We start from the raw sequence: 15,182 nt of genomic DNA on the forward strand, positions 1-15,182 counted from the left end.
TATTAATCTCCTGTCATCTTTATTGTAAATGTTTTCCATAGTCATTTGCCTTTCAATTTTGTTAATGTATTTTTAAATAGAGAAAACAATAATCTATATGTAGTTTAGTTTGTTAAATTTGTCTTTGGTGATTTTTTTTCCCTTTGCTTTTATTCTTAGAAAGCCCTTCTCCACCCTGAAATTCGCTAAATGGTAAGAATGTAACTTGACTTCTCCCCTTTCCCAACACTTAGCCAATTTTCCTAACATTGTTTATAGAATTGTTCCTTCACCAGTTTGGGATGTTTTCCTTATTTCATATTAAATTATTTAATACCTGAGCCTATTTAAGAGCTGTTACATCTATTTTGAAAATAGTGTGGTAGTTCTGAGACAGAATGTTAAATCTTTACTTCCATTTACTAGCTGTACAAACCCAGGCAGAAGTCACTCGGAGCCTCAGTTTACTCATCTGTAAAAGAGGCAATAAAACCTACTTCACAGAGTTATTTGAGGATTGAATGAAATAATATTTGTAATAAGCTTATCATATAGTAAGCACTCAATAAGTGGCAGATATCATAATTATTATTATTCTATTAATATTTTTCTAATTCTGTTATATTCCATTGAAATGTTATTCTACTTCAGCTGTGCAAGTGAGTTTAAATAAATCATTGTAAGAATGCGTGACAATGTAATAGAGCTGTTCCCATGTCCCTGGAGAAGGTTTGCTTATATTTTCATAATTCGTCACTGTGATCAAAGCAATCTACTCAATGATAAATTTTTCTACATAGTTAACATCACTAGGTCCTACGTATGTAGAGCTCAGTTGTCACAACAGAACATTTTTGTTTTATTTCTTACTGTCACTAAACTATGTTTAAATACAATGTTAAGTTTTCTTGAGACTTGACGACCAGCGGACAATAACATTGCTTTGGTATTTTTTGCCGCTGCGGGAGATAGAATGATTAGCAATGTCAGGGAACACAAGTGGGGAGAGATCAGCATGGGTTTTCTTCTGAGCCTCTAAACAAGATCTAAGAAGAAACTTGTATTTCTCAAGTTTCTAGACAAGAATTCCTATCTACCCACATCTATCATAGAATGAAATTTAAATTAGACTCATTCAGTTAGTTAATGTGATGATACTGTAGTCTTATTCAAGGATGAAACTGTATACTGATAAGAAGGCTAAAACTATGCAGAAAACAAACAAGAAAGTCTTAACGCACAAATTAAAAGAACAGTAAGATATATTTTTGGTTGACTGAGATTGTCAAACAGTTTAACAAATTGAAAATACCCAGTGTTGGCAAGGCTGCAGGAAAAAGAACATTCTTGTCTCTCTACAGAACCATTTGGCAACATGTGACAAAATTTTAAATAAGCACTTTTTACTCAGTAAATCTTCTTCTGTGATTTTTTTCATAAGGATATAAATAGACAAAAGTATAAAGATATATGTACAAAAATGTTCACTATAATGTTGTTTATAAAAAGCAAAGTGTTAAGAAACAAAAAGTCCTGGGACTTCCCTGGCGGTCCAGTGGTTAAGACTTCCACTGCATGGGGCATGGGTTTGATCCCTGGTCGGGGAACTAAAATCCCGCATGCTGCATGGTGCGGCCCAAAAAAAAAAAGAAGAAGAAAGAAAGAAACAAAAAGTCTAAATGTCTATCAGTAGGAAACTGGTTTAAGAAATCATTGTGTATATGAGAGAATACTCTGTAAAAATAGTGCCTCTCTGTATTTGTTACCATGGAAAGATGGTCACATTGTTGAATTAGCACCATTCCAAAACAGCAATATGTAGTACTGAGGAACAAAAGTTGGGAGAGAGAACGGGAGAGACAGAGAGAGAGAGAAAGACACACAGAGAGATCTGTAAGGATGTCTCCTGAAATGTTAATAGAAAATATGCCTAGGACGTGAGATTTCAGGTGATTTATACTTTCTCCTTTATATTCTTCTGGATTGCTTTAATTTTCACAATAAGAATGTAGTTTGGTTTAGAAAAACAGAACACAACAAAAACACTATGCAAAGAGTAAAAGAATGAAGGAAATAACCCTGTGTTAATCGTAGTTGTCTTTGGTCTTTAAGAAGAGAGACCAAGGGTTCCTTTCTACTTTCCCCCATTTTCCAAATTGTCTTTTATTGAGGATGATTATTTTTACTGAGTATTATATATCATGATGATGATGATAATCTGACAGACACACGAGACCCACAACCTTTCCTCCTGGTTCCCGGGAAAGACTCCTCTGTGGTTGGAGGGTCAAAGGCTGCCGTTATTAATGACTTAGCCACGCAGAGTGGAGGCTCATTTGCCTTCTGCCTTAGATCTCAAGGTCCTCTTAGATCTTTAAGAGTCCCCTCAGCTGGTTTACATTGGCTTTTCAAGTGATCAACATTTATGCCCACTTTTGTTTGTTTGTATGTTTTGACCTAATTTTTTTTATTAAAAAATTAATGGGGGGCTTCCCTGGTGGCGCAGTGGTTAAGAATCTGCCTGCCAACGCAGGGGACACGGGTTCGAGCCCTGGTCCGGGAAGATCCCACATGCTGTGGAGCAACTAAGCCCGTGCACCTCAACTACTGAGCCTGTGCTCTAGAGCCCGTGAGCCACAACTACTGAAGCCCGCATGCCTAGAGCCCGTGCTCTGCAACAAGAGAAGCCACCGCAATGAGAAGCCCACGCACCGCAACGAAGAGTAGCCCGTGCTCACCACAACTAAGGAAAGCCCGCATGCAGCAACAAAGACCCAATGCAGCAATAAATAAATAAATAAATAAATTTATTTTTAAAAAATTAATGTATTTTTAGTGGATAAGATTTTGAAAGTTGGGCTTCCCTGGTGGCACAGCGGTTGAGAGTCTGCCTGCCAATGCAGGGGACACGGGTTCGAGCCCTGGTCTGGGAAGATCCCACATGCCGCGGAGCAACTAGGCCCGTGAGCCACAACTACTGAGCCTGCGCGTCTGGAGCTTGTGCTCCGCAACAAGAGAGGCCACGACAGTGAGAGGCCTGCGCACCGCGATGAAGAGTGGCCCCCGCTTGCCACAACTAGAGAAAGCCCTCGCACAGAAACGAAGACCCAACACAGCCAAAAAATAAATATAAATAATAAAAAATAAAAAAAAAAGATTTTGAAAGTTAAAGTATAAAGAAGCAGGGAAAACTATCTATAATCCCGTCATTGAAATAAATAGCTATTAATCTTGTGAACATCTTTCTTTTTAATCATGTCTTAATATACAACTGTGTACCTGCTTTTTCCAGTTATCATGGTGAGTGTTTCCCTGTATCACTGAAAACTCCTAAATCTATTTTAATGGTCCACACCCAATTTTTAAAAAGCATTCATTTATCCCTATATAATTTCAAATTGAAGTACATTTATATGCTCAAAATAAGTTCATTACAAGAGCCATAAGAAAGATTCCTTCCCATGGTTAGAGCCTAGATCTGGTCCTTACCAATAATTGCAACTCTCTCATAACCTTAATTTCAAACATCCCCTCTGACCACCCTACTCCACCAGTCTGCTGACCTCACTGGGATGAATGACCCATTGATCTACTTTTTCGCTGTTACTCACCTGCCTTAGGCCCTCATTTCCCTTCTTATCTAGACAAAATTCTATGGTCAATTATTTCAATCACTCCCTTGCACACACTCTCATATCCCTCCTCCTCTTTTTCTAGCTAAGCCTCAACCTTGGTTAAACCCAACTCTTCACCTACTGTGCACCTCCCCACCTGCAGCCAAATGTCCAAGCCCTATTTTTAATGCTGTCTTTAAAGACATGCTCTAAGGGTGGGAGGGAGGGAGACGCAAGAGGGAAGAGACATGGGGACATATGTATATGTATAACTGATTAATTTTGTTATAAAGCAGAAACTAACACACCATTGTATAGCAACTATACTCCAATAAAGATGTTTAAAAAAAAAAAAAACATGCTCTAAGCATTTATTCTCCTTTCTCATTTTCCTTTGGGGACCTATTTGGTGACCATACAGCTGCTGTATAGGTGTTCTGCTCTTGCCCATCCATCCTCCACCAATCCAACTCACTGGCCTAACCTTCACTCCCTCTTGGCTGCTTTTCCCAGAATCTTTTGTCTTCCCAGCTTTCTGACCTCTCTGTTGACTTCTGTTTGTTCTCTCTCCCTTCTCTACCCACCTACCTCTTTGTGCAACCCCCAAAAGAAACACAGAAGGACTAGCCTGAAATGAATTAGCCATGGGGGTAGCATCTGGAGCCTCAGGTTCCTGTCCTGCTAGGGGACAGAGTGACCTTGGGCCAGTCACTTCATTCTCTGGTTCTTAGTTTCCTCCCTATATAATGACACGCATTTGGTTACATAAATGTGGAGATGATTTAACCCAGTTCTTACACACAAACAAACATGATTCTGAAAATTTAAGAAAGGAAAAATTTAGCAAACAGTCCCACTACCCTACTTTCCTCACTATACCATGCTACTTCCATCACCAAGATAATGGCAACCATCTGGTGAGTATTATTATTGTAATTTTAGTGCTGAAACTTTCCTTGGCCCATCCATGCATCCCACCCAGTAACCATAACGGAAATCCAAACACTCACCGTGAATTTCTCATAGAGCTCATAAGTCAGGAGGGGGTTGGGCAGCTCCCTAAAGTAGAGCTTGCAGAGGGAGCCCACACAGTGGATGTCCTGGAGGTACACTTCCCTTGTCAGATCTGGACATTGATCTGAGCCAAACTCTTGCCTGAAACAACACAGACAGAGACATAACAATCCCAGGAACATGTGTTCCATGTCAGCAGCTACTTGGCTGCTTAGGGGGGTAAAAAGACCCTAAACTGCTGATTTGACCATATTTTTGACCTTGATTCAAAAAGACCTTCTATTTCAGGCACAAGGAAGCTACAGGAAAGATTTCCACTTCAGGTCTGGATCTTCCCTGCAGAAGCTGCTGTAATTAGAAAAGACATAATCCCATTCACAAATGGATTTCCCATGGCATTCTGTCTGTAGTCTCAATTATGGACAGTGGGGAAATATGAAAACAACTTTCCAAAAACCCTGTTGAGAGTTCAGTTTTTCCAAAATATTGTTTTAAATGAACTTCTCTTTCTTGGAGGAGAGACCAAAACCAGGGTGAGTCAGATTGTTATCATTCACGTCCACGTATTCATGTCAGCAAACTTGTTTTATCTGGAGACTCAAACTCAAGGTTTGAGAACTTCAATCAACTCTCTCTTTGATGCTGAATGGAAACTTCTAGGCTGCTTGATAGTGACTCCCACAGGACAAATGAGCTCATAAATATCTTCTTAAACCATCTATGGTGGGGTGTTTCATCAGAAACATCAGATTCCAGGCCTCATTTCTAATTAAAAAAACATCTACTAACAAGGTTACATGAATATACTGCCTCAACTAATATATACTTACAAGTTAAAAACCTATTTAAAAGATGATAAGGCTGAGCTTTAATGCAGAAGAGAAGTTAGCTTTCTTGAGAGTATTCATTTGGTCAAACACGTAGTGGTGGCAAAGTCAACCGGACTCTCAGAACCAGCATCTTGAAACAGCTTGCTGCCCATTCTCCTGTCGTCGGGTTCTGCCCCTTTAATAAAGGGAAGGGAAATCCCTGATGCTGTCAGAACCTGGCAGGAACTGAGTGAGGCCTTGAAAAGAGAACCAGGCAATGGCCTCAAATTCATAGGCATGTGTTTTTCTTACGAGGGCAGAACACAAACAATCTAGAGCTTATTCATTTAGTTAGCCAGAAATTTCCCTTGTCAAGGCTAAGGTCAGTCCTTAAGTGAAAAAGAATTGGCCATTGTCCAAATGTCCTTCCACGATACCAGCTACTGTGTAGTATGTTTCAGAGCTAAGAGTAAACCGTTAAAAATACTTGCTGTTGAAACTCTGAAAAATGTCACATGAGTAAATGAGTGAAGTGATGTAAGCACATAGATTTAAAAAAAATTTTTTTTTTACAAATTTTTTTTTTTAACAAAAAACCTTTGGCTGCAATAAACCAGTTATTTTTTTAGCAGCTATCACTTCTCTGGGAGTAAAAAGAATATTTTATTCCTTTGGTATAGTTTCATGACAATTGAGCTTTGAGGAGGAGGGGCAGAAAACTAAATAGGAGGAAGAAGGTAAAAAAATGAATTACCTGCACAATGTAAATTTTACATATTAATCTTGTAACAAGAATGTTTTACTTGAAAAGTCTACATTTGTAACTAAAGAATATATAATAAATATATTAAAGTATGTTCTTTTTGTATTAAAGAACAATATTCAAAATACATAAACCTATTCTTTTAGTCATAGAACAGTACATATGCTATATATAATGTATATACTTTATATATACACACTATATACGCTCCCTTTATTTTACAGATATAATACATATAAAGAAGATTACTGTCCTCTTAATTCAGTGTGATAGAAATTTCTTCCAAAAAATTCTAGGATGCATTTTAGAATTGTTTAGGATAAATCCATAGAATTGGAAATAGTTCCTCTATCAATAATTTTAAAAGTACAGGCATCAATTAGAGAAATGCACAATCATGCAGACTTCTGATTTCTCGACCAGATGAAATATCAAATGCTGAGTGTGTGCCAACAGAAAAACTCAGGATGACCTGCAAGTTCTGAATACCATGTAATGGGGATCTGAGCTGTGGGTAGGCAAGTGAGTAATAATAAATCATTTTTTCCAACTTGCAGTTTAAATCATTTGAGTTCAGTTGAATCCACCTGAGAGGGATAAATCTGGTGCAAGACATAGGAACAGATGAAAAGCCCTCAGGAGTTTTTGTTGGAAAGAATTACATCAGACTGGAGAGCTTCCTGATTAGATTAAGAAGAGTTAGGCATCTGAAAACATCAGCACTTGATCTTCTGCCCTGCCATCCTTCCCTCAATCCCTTCAGTTTTTAATAGCCCCAACACCTGCAGATAGAGGTATGGACAGAGGACGGATCATGGAAGAATCCTTTGGGGGGCTGTTCTTTGGCTTACCTTAGCCGTTGTATGTTTGAGGTGACTCCTGAAAGCCGATAAATTCCATCCACAATGCCGTGAGTCTCTATAAATTCTGCACAGCTCTTCAATACATATGGAACTATGCAAAGGAAAAGAAAAAATCAAGTATTAGGGATAAGTCTGACTGTCTTTTAAAGATAGCCTTTTAAAAATCCAGGTAACTTCAAAGAGAAGTAAGTATGGAATGCATATGAGCTACAAGTGGAAACAATTACTTGTAAATGGTAGATGATGTTCTTTGATATTTAAAAAAAAATCATAGGGTTTTGTTAAAGTTTGGAAAACCCATGTGTTTTAAGAGTTAGGTCTTTTTTTTTTTTAAGAATCTGTAAAATATGCAAACGCTTAGATTTTTGAAACCAGCAGTGACCTTGGAAATCCCACAACACAATCTCCTCATGTCACTGGTTCTCCCAGTGTGGTCCCCTGACCAGTAGCACCAGCATCTCCTGGGAACTTGTTGGGAATGCAAATTCCCAGGCCCCACTCACACCCACTGAATCAGAAATTCTGGAGGTGGCGCCCAGCAATCTGTCTTAAAAAGCCTTCTAGGTGACTGTTACGTGATAAAATTAGACAACTCTTGCCTAGTCTACACTTGAAGAAACCAAGGGGCAGGTAAATTTATTTACCTCACTCAAGAGTACTTGTTGCTTATGAAAAATAATTAACACATGGAAAAATGCTTATGATGTAGGTAGGTAAAAGAAGAACAAGGCACAAAATCAAATATACCCTGTGAATTCAGCTATGTTTAAAAAGCTGCAAAGGGAAAAAAGATTGGAAGAATATCTACCAAAATGTTAAAGGTGATTTAAAGGTGTAAGTGTTTTTTTTTAAAGGTGAGAACCTCCCCCCACACCCCGCCGGCACCACCACCACATGGGTCAAACCAGTCACTGATAGAATGGACCTCATATAAGGGACCAACATGGCCTCTCAAATTCCTGCCACTCCGGAAGTCCAGTGCCTGGGTAGAAGGGTCTGGCTATGCTGTTCTCTCCTCAGGGCTGAACCTGATCAGCCCAGCCAGCTCAGTGACCCAGAATGGCAGCTACAGGCCTTCTGGATGGCATGGAGAGAGTGGCAAGTCACTTGCCACTTTGGTCCTTGGGCAGATCCACCGGAGGTCCCTCTGTGAGAGTGTTGTAGATGGTCTGGAACTACCAAAGCCTTGGGTGCTGAAGTCCTCAGGCACAGAGGTGGTATGGGAACTCCATGAACCAGGGCTTGGGCTGGCACTGTGCTCACTCCCCCAAAATATACTCAGTCCATTAATGCCTTGGATGAGACTAAAGCCAATCCATTAATGCTTAATGCACATGATCATACCCACACACAATACTAAGCTGGACTGGACCTTTACATGGGTCGATACTAGGTGTTCAGGCTCAACATTCTTCCTGGATTCTCTATTACCATACTTTCTAAACAACTCCCCCATCATTTCCTTCAACCACTAACTATCATTTTAGGTGCTGAGTAAAATTCATCATATTTAAAGTATTCCACCCACCTCGCAAAGGCTGTGCATCCCCAGAGCCTTTCTTCTCCAGGACACATCCATGTTTTGCCCCTGTCATTCATGACCAACTAGTGGGAAGCTTCTTAGTTACCCAAGGTGGAAAGAGGGCAGGAAGTGAACTTGGGATTGGAAATATCGAGGCCAGAGACCACAGAGGTGGAACTATTCCCTTCGAGTGAGTACAGGGTAGGAGTGGGTGTGGTGGAGGAGGGGCTGTGAGTGTGGGCAGGGGTCCAGAGCCCCTGCCTGGCTTCAATTAGAAGAGCTATACTTTGATCTATTTTATGAAATAGGGTTCTTGGTGAGAACCCTATTTATGCCTCATGCCTCTAAATAAATTTTATAAATAAATAAATAAGCAAACAGAGTTCCCATGCTTAAAAAAGCTGTATTGTTAAAAAAAAAAAAAATCCCTATTGTGCACAGTAGGTCGACTCTTTCCCAACCACAACAAGATGTTGTTCTGTAACCTGCCACACAAGGTCATGGTCAAGAGCACAGGTTTGAATGCCAAACTGCCTTTGTAATCTTGGGCAAAATATGCAATAATTCCATTTCTTAGTTTCTACATCTGTAAAATGAGGATAACAGTGATATTAACCTCATAGCTAGGATTGAAGTAATACTTGTAAATACTTAGCACAGACCCTGGCATATAAGCAGCATTCTACAGTGACAGTTATTTCTATCTGAAGCTTCTATATGATGTAAATTTATCATTTGTGAGATTCAGTCTTGGTGAAAACAGTTTGCTGCCTCCCATCTGATGGGCAGTTGGGGTAGAGCTGACCAACCTCTTACAAGTCAACACTCACCTCCCTATTCAGAATGGCTTTTGTGTCCCTCTCTGGTTGAGGTCACTTTTCTATGCACTGAGGTGTACCTTCATAATACAAAGGCAGCAGTCCTGACCCAACAGTGTACAGATTTCGTTAGCAGTCTTGGAACTGTGCTTGACCTTGATGTGTTTCACAATGTGAGTCTGTACCAAGGTATATGGCTGTTGCACGGCACAGGTGGCCTTGAGAGCTCGGAGCATTCCCGAAGAGGACTCAAAGACAAAAGCCTCAGCCTCAAAGGGCTTCTATAAGGAACACTCCACAGACGGGCAGTGCAGGGTCATAATCTGTCCTATCCCATTCTCAAAGACCCACCTCCCAGTACCATGGCTCTCAGTTGTATAAACTCAGGCTCCGTTTGTTTTAAAGGTGAGGAAAACACATTCCCGGATGGAGCCTCTGCCATAAATTTGGTACAGAGGCCCCAGAACCTCTAGTCCACAGCTCTGTTTAAACAGGAGGCAATATTAAAACAACCCAAGGGAAAAGGCCATGGTCCTGGTCCCTGAGGCGTGTTAGCTTTCTTGGATTCTTGTCTTGGGCTGAGTTGGAAGACGTAGGAATTCTCCATCATACTCAGTAAATGAGAAAGGATCCACTTGATCTCTGTAATCATCCAGCTCTAGAGCCAGAGCAGTGGTTCTCAGACTGTGGTCCCTAGATGAGGTCCAGCAGCTGCTTCCCAGGTGATTCTGATGCATGCTGAAGTTGAAGAACGACTGTCTAGACCAGAGCTTCTCATATTTTAATGTGGATACAAACCTCCGGGATCTTGTTAACATGCACATTCCAATGGGAGGGTGGAGGGGGGGAGTCAAGAATTTGCATTGCTAGCAAATTACCAGGTAATTCAGATACAGCCAATCTGCAGCCCATACTTCGGGGAGCAAGGCTCTAAAGGTAATACTGGCTGGTGGTGTTGCAGGGGCTGCCAAGAGTATTGTCTCAAAGTCTCAGAATTCTTTAGACTGTTGTTCCTGGGGCCCAACCAAATTGGGGACACCCTAGGATTCTGGACAGGATAGAAGCTTGATACAAAATGGCTGAGTAGGTATAGATGGAAAGAAAGCCTCCATTGCCTGTTTAGGTTGCTATAGAAGGTTTGAGCCATAGAACTAGTTCTGTGGGATTTATCATGGACCCAAAGAACATTAAGTCTCCTCCTACAGAGGTACACACAGTTGCTGATTATGATATAACATTATGACTTCTTTGAATTTTCGCACTGATGGTTCTCTAAGTCCCTTTATTGTTTGGTTTGGTTTTGGTTTTTCCTGGAGCAGCGATCTTTAACTTTAACTTTTAATCGGAACACAAGATAAATCCTGAGGTGGTTTCTGACAGAAAAGAAGGCTTTGCCTTTGATTTATGCTTTACAATTTACAAAACGTTTTAAAGTCCTTTGTTTCATTTGGTCCAACTTGGTACAACTAAAAGTCATTTTATACCATAAATAACGTGGTGGTACTTCTTTCCTCAATTCCAAACTTTTTCAAGGGTTTAGGGCAGAAAAGGCCAGCAATCAAATCATTTCTCTGAATCCCCCCAGAGGCAATGCCTGCTAAGCTGCCCCACTTCCCTGTATGGCTGGAATCTGATCAGATCTGGAGATGGAGACTGGAACAAACACAGTTTTATTTGATCAGTTATGTGATCATGGCAGCCTCATTCTTTCACAGTGCAAATTGCATTTGTGTTTTAGGGAAATATGGCACTCCTCCCACCCCATTCTGGATTTTTGTTAAGGTCCTGTACTGGTCATATTTCATTCCCTCTCTGGGTCCTGCATCCCTAACCATCAGGGTAAAGTCTAGTGGTACATATATACAATGGACTACTACTCAGCAATAACAAGGGATGATATAGCATATGGGTGATAGAAGCCATTCTATAGAAGAGTACATGCTATATGATTCCATCCACATAGAACTCAAGAAAATGCAAACTAATTTATAGTGGGAGAAAGCAGGGAAGAGGCAGGAGGCAGGAGCTGCGGAGGGGCCGAGGAAACTTTTGGGCATGATGGATATATTCATCACCTTGACTGAGGTGATAGAAAGGACCAAGGATCACTGGTGGATGAAGAACTGATACTTGCAGGGGGAGAGTCAGAGAGAGACAAGCCGCTGAACAAGGAAGAAATCTTTGAGAATCTCCTGCTGTGCACAGGGGAGAGAGTGAGGGCTTCAGGCAGCTCTGCTGTGCTGTGAATAAGCCTGCTCTACTACAGCATTTTTAAAGAGATGAAGTAAAGATTTCAATCACTTTTCTATTATTTCTGGTTGTCAGCAGAGAACTTCCCAGCTTTCCATTCCTCAGGAATCTGTCATCACAGTGGCTCCTGTACCTTCTCCCTCTGCCAGCTCCTGCTCTGTATTTCTGTCCCCTCCTTCCTCGATCCTGCAACTCCATGTCTCCTGCGCCTCCATCTCTCCTGCGCCTCCATGTCTCCTGCGCCTCCATCTCTCCTGCGCCTCCATGTCTCCTGAGCCTCCATCTCTCCTGCACCTCCATGTCTCCTGCGCCTCCATGTCTCCTGCGCCTCCATGTCTCCTGCGCCTCCATGTGTCCCGCGCCTCCATGTGTCCCGCGCCTCCATGTCTCCTGTGGCACGCTCCTCCCAGCCTCTGTGGGCCTTGGCTTGCCTGAGGGGTCGCTGTCCTCCAGCAACCCTCCCTCTTTGATTCTTCTTTCTCCTCCCTGTTTTAACCTCTTCTCTCTTCCTCCTGGCCTAACATAGAATTATAGAAAAGTCTGAAAAGTCGTGGTGTTTATTTTTTAAAGTATAATGTTCTCTGTTCTTTACAAAAAGCAAATTAACTGCTTCCCAATTTTCCAAGGAAAATTGTTTTTTAAATATGTCAGGATTTAGCCTGTCCTCCTTGGGGTAAGGTTTCTTTTTTTGTTTCTCTAAACTTTAAAAAAATTGAGATATAAATCAAATGTCATAAAATTCACCCTTTTAAAGCACATAATTAAGGGGTTTACACTATATTGACAGTTAAGCAACAATCACATTTCAGAACATTTTCAGTATTCCAATTCTAGAACATTTCTATATCTACAAGGTTATTCATTGCAGCAATTTTTGTAATAGTATGAGGTTGTTCATCAATAGGAAGCTATTTATATAAATAATGGAATATCCATATAATGGAATACTACATAGTCATCAAAAAGAATGAGGAAACTTTCATGTACTGATATACAGCAGTCTCCAAGATATATTGTTAAGCAGAAAGAATGAGGCACAGACGAGTGTAACGGTATACGAGCATTTGTTTTTTTAAAAAAGAGAGAATAACAGAACAGCTATACAATTCCTTTGTATATGCATTAAGTATCTATGGAAGGATGCATAATAAAGTGATAACTTTAGTTGCCTATGGGAAAAGAAACTGGGAAGCTGAGGCCAGGGCTATGAGTAAGAGGGAGACTCCTCATTGTATACTCTTCTATACTTTTGAGTTTTGAACTATAAGAATATATTACCTTTCCCCAAAACTTTTCATTAAAAAATCCAATTCAGCAAATACTTATTGCAAACCGGCTCTTATCCAGCACTAAGTGCTAGGTGTTGCCTGAACCTATGTCATCTCCATCACTAAGTTGTGAGCTCTTTAGGGACAATGAGGATAGTTCTGTCTCATTCATCTAGAATAGCCTTGAAAACACAAGCACTTGAAATGTTTTGCTAAACAAGGGATTGGTCATTACTCTCCAGATGGGTTTTCAGTCCTCCATTGATATCTGGGTCCTTCAAAGAAGAAAACACTTTTTATGTGCCAGGCACTACATGAGGTGCTTTTTTTCCCCCCCCCCCCTCTCTCTTTTAACAGCATTCTCCATTCTATAATCATAGCCAATCCACAAAAGATGTAAAATTCTCCATTTTGAAAATGTGAAAGCTGATTCTCAGAGAGGTTAGGCAAGTTGCCCAACATCACACAGCTAGTAAGTGTCAGAGTTGGGATCCAAACCTAGGTTTGTCTGACTCCAAAGCTCATGCTTTTTTCATGGTACCACACTGAGGAGGAAGTTTAGAAAAAGCCCCAAGCTACACCTACCTCACTCAAACCCTCCCCATCAAGAGGGCAAATCCCATGAGTTAGTGGCCAGGTATGGAAGCACCATTTAAGGAGAGCTGTTTGGTTCCTTGCCCTTGACTACCCATATGCCTGAAACTCTACCACTGCAGTCCCTACCTTATTGTGGTGATGTCTTTTAGGTGTTCAACACCTACTGGTTAACATCTATTTTTAAGTTCCTTTTGAAAAAGTTACAGAAGCAATATATACTGATAAAAAAATGAAAAACACTTCCTGACTTCAAGCCATACTATAAAGCCATAGTAAACAAAACAGTATGGTACTAGCATAAAAACAGAAAAGAAGATCAGTGGGGAAAAACCGAGAGCCCAGATATAAACCCAAGAATATATGGTCAATTGTATTTCACAAGGAAGCCAAGAATACTCAATGGAGAAAAGACAGTCTGGGAAAATTGGTGCTGGGAAAACTGGATATTCACATGTAAAAGAATGAAACTAGACCTGTATCTTATACCACTCACAAACATTAACTTGAAATGGATTAAAGACTTATATATGTAAGACATGAAACCATGGAATTCCTAGAAGAAGACATAGGAAAAAAGCTCCTTGACATGGGTCCTGGCAAGGATTGTTTTGGCTATAACACCTAAAGCACAAGCAACAAAATCAAAAATAAACAGGCAGGACTACATCAAACTAAAAAGCTTCTGCACAGCAAAAGAAACAATCAACAACACGAAAAGACAACCTATGGAATAGGAAAAATATTTGCAAATCATGTATCTGATAAGGGGTTAATATCCAAAAGATATAAAGAAGTCAAACAACTCGATAGCAAAACACCAAATAATCCAAATAAAAAATGGGCAAAAGATAGACACTTCTCCAAAGAAGATATACAAAAAGCCAATAGATACATGAAAAGATGCTCAACATCACTAGTCATTAGGAAAATGCAAATCAAAACCACAATGAGATATCACCTCAAGTTAGAATGACCATCATCAAAAAGACAAGAGAGAAATCCTGGCAAGGATATGGAGAAAAGGGAACCCTTGCGCACCGTTAGTGAGATTATAACCTGGTACAGCCACTATGGAAAACAGTATGGATCCTCAAAAAAATTAAAAAGTAAAACTGCTATATGATCCAGCAATCACACTTCTGGGAACATATCCAAAGGAAACAAAACCACTAACTTGAAAAGATATCTGCACCTCCCTGTTCATAGCAGCGTTATTTACAATAGTCAAGACATGGAAACATGTGTCCATCAAAAGATGAGTGGATAAAGAAGCTGTGGCAGGGACCTTCCTGGTGGCGCAGTGGTTGGGAGCCCGCCTGCCAATGCAGGGGACACGGGCTCGATCCCTGGTCTGGGCAGATCCCACATGCCTTGGAGGGACCATAAGCCTGTGCACCACAACTGCTGAGCCTGCGCTCTAGAGCCCGCCAGCCACAACTACTGAGCCCGCGCGCCTGGAGCCCATGCTCCACAACAAGAGAAGTCACCGCAGTGAGAAGCCCGCGCACCACAGCAAAGAGTAGCCCCTGCTCACCACAGCTAGAGAAAGCCCACGCACAGCAACAAAGACCCAGTGCAGCCAAATAAATAAATAAATCTTAAAAAAGAAAGAAGTTGTGGCATATATATACGACAGAATAATATTCAGCCATAAAAATAAGGAAATCTTGCCATTTGTGACAACA

The 15,182-nt window shown here is 40.6% G+C and overlaps 1 protein-coding gene across 1 annotated transcript in view; it reads right to left on the minus strand.

Moving 5' to 3' along the window:
* ARHGAP31 (Rho GTPase activating protein 31) overlaps positions 1 to 15,182 on the minus strand; it is a 117,176-nt gene that overhangs the window by 47,659 nt on the left and 54,335 nt on the right. The window contains exons 2-3 of the mRNA XM_068546698.1: positions 7,031 to 7,133; positions 4,604 to 4,748 (exon numbers count right to left, since the gene is read on the minus strand). Coding sequence (XP_068402799.1) covers positions 4,604 to 4,748; positions 7,031 to 7,133 — 248 coding nt within the window. The remainder of the gene's footprint in view (positions 1 to 4,603; positions 4,749 to 7,030; positions 7,134 to 15,182) is intronic.

Source organism: Eschrichtius robustus, chromosome 6 (genome assembly GCF_028021215.1).
Source record: "Eschrichtius robustus isolate mEscRob2 chromosome 6, mEscRob2.pri, whole genome shotgun sequence".
NCBI classification, from domain to species: Eukaryota; Metazoa; Chordata; class Mammalia; order Artiodactyla; family Eschrichtiidae; genus Eschrichtius; species Eschrichtius robustus.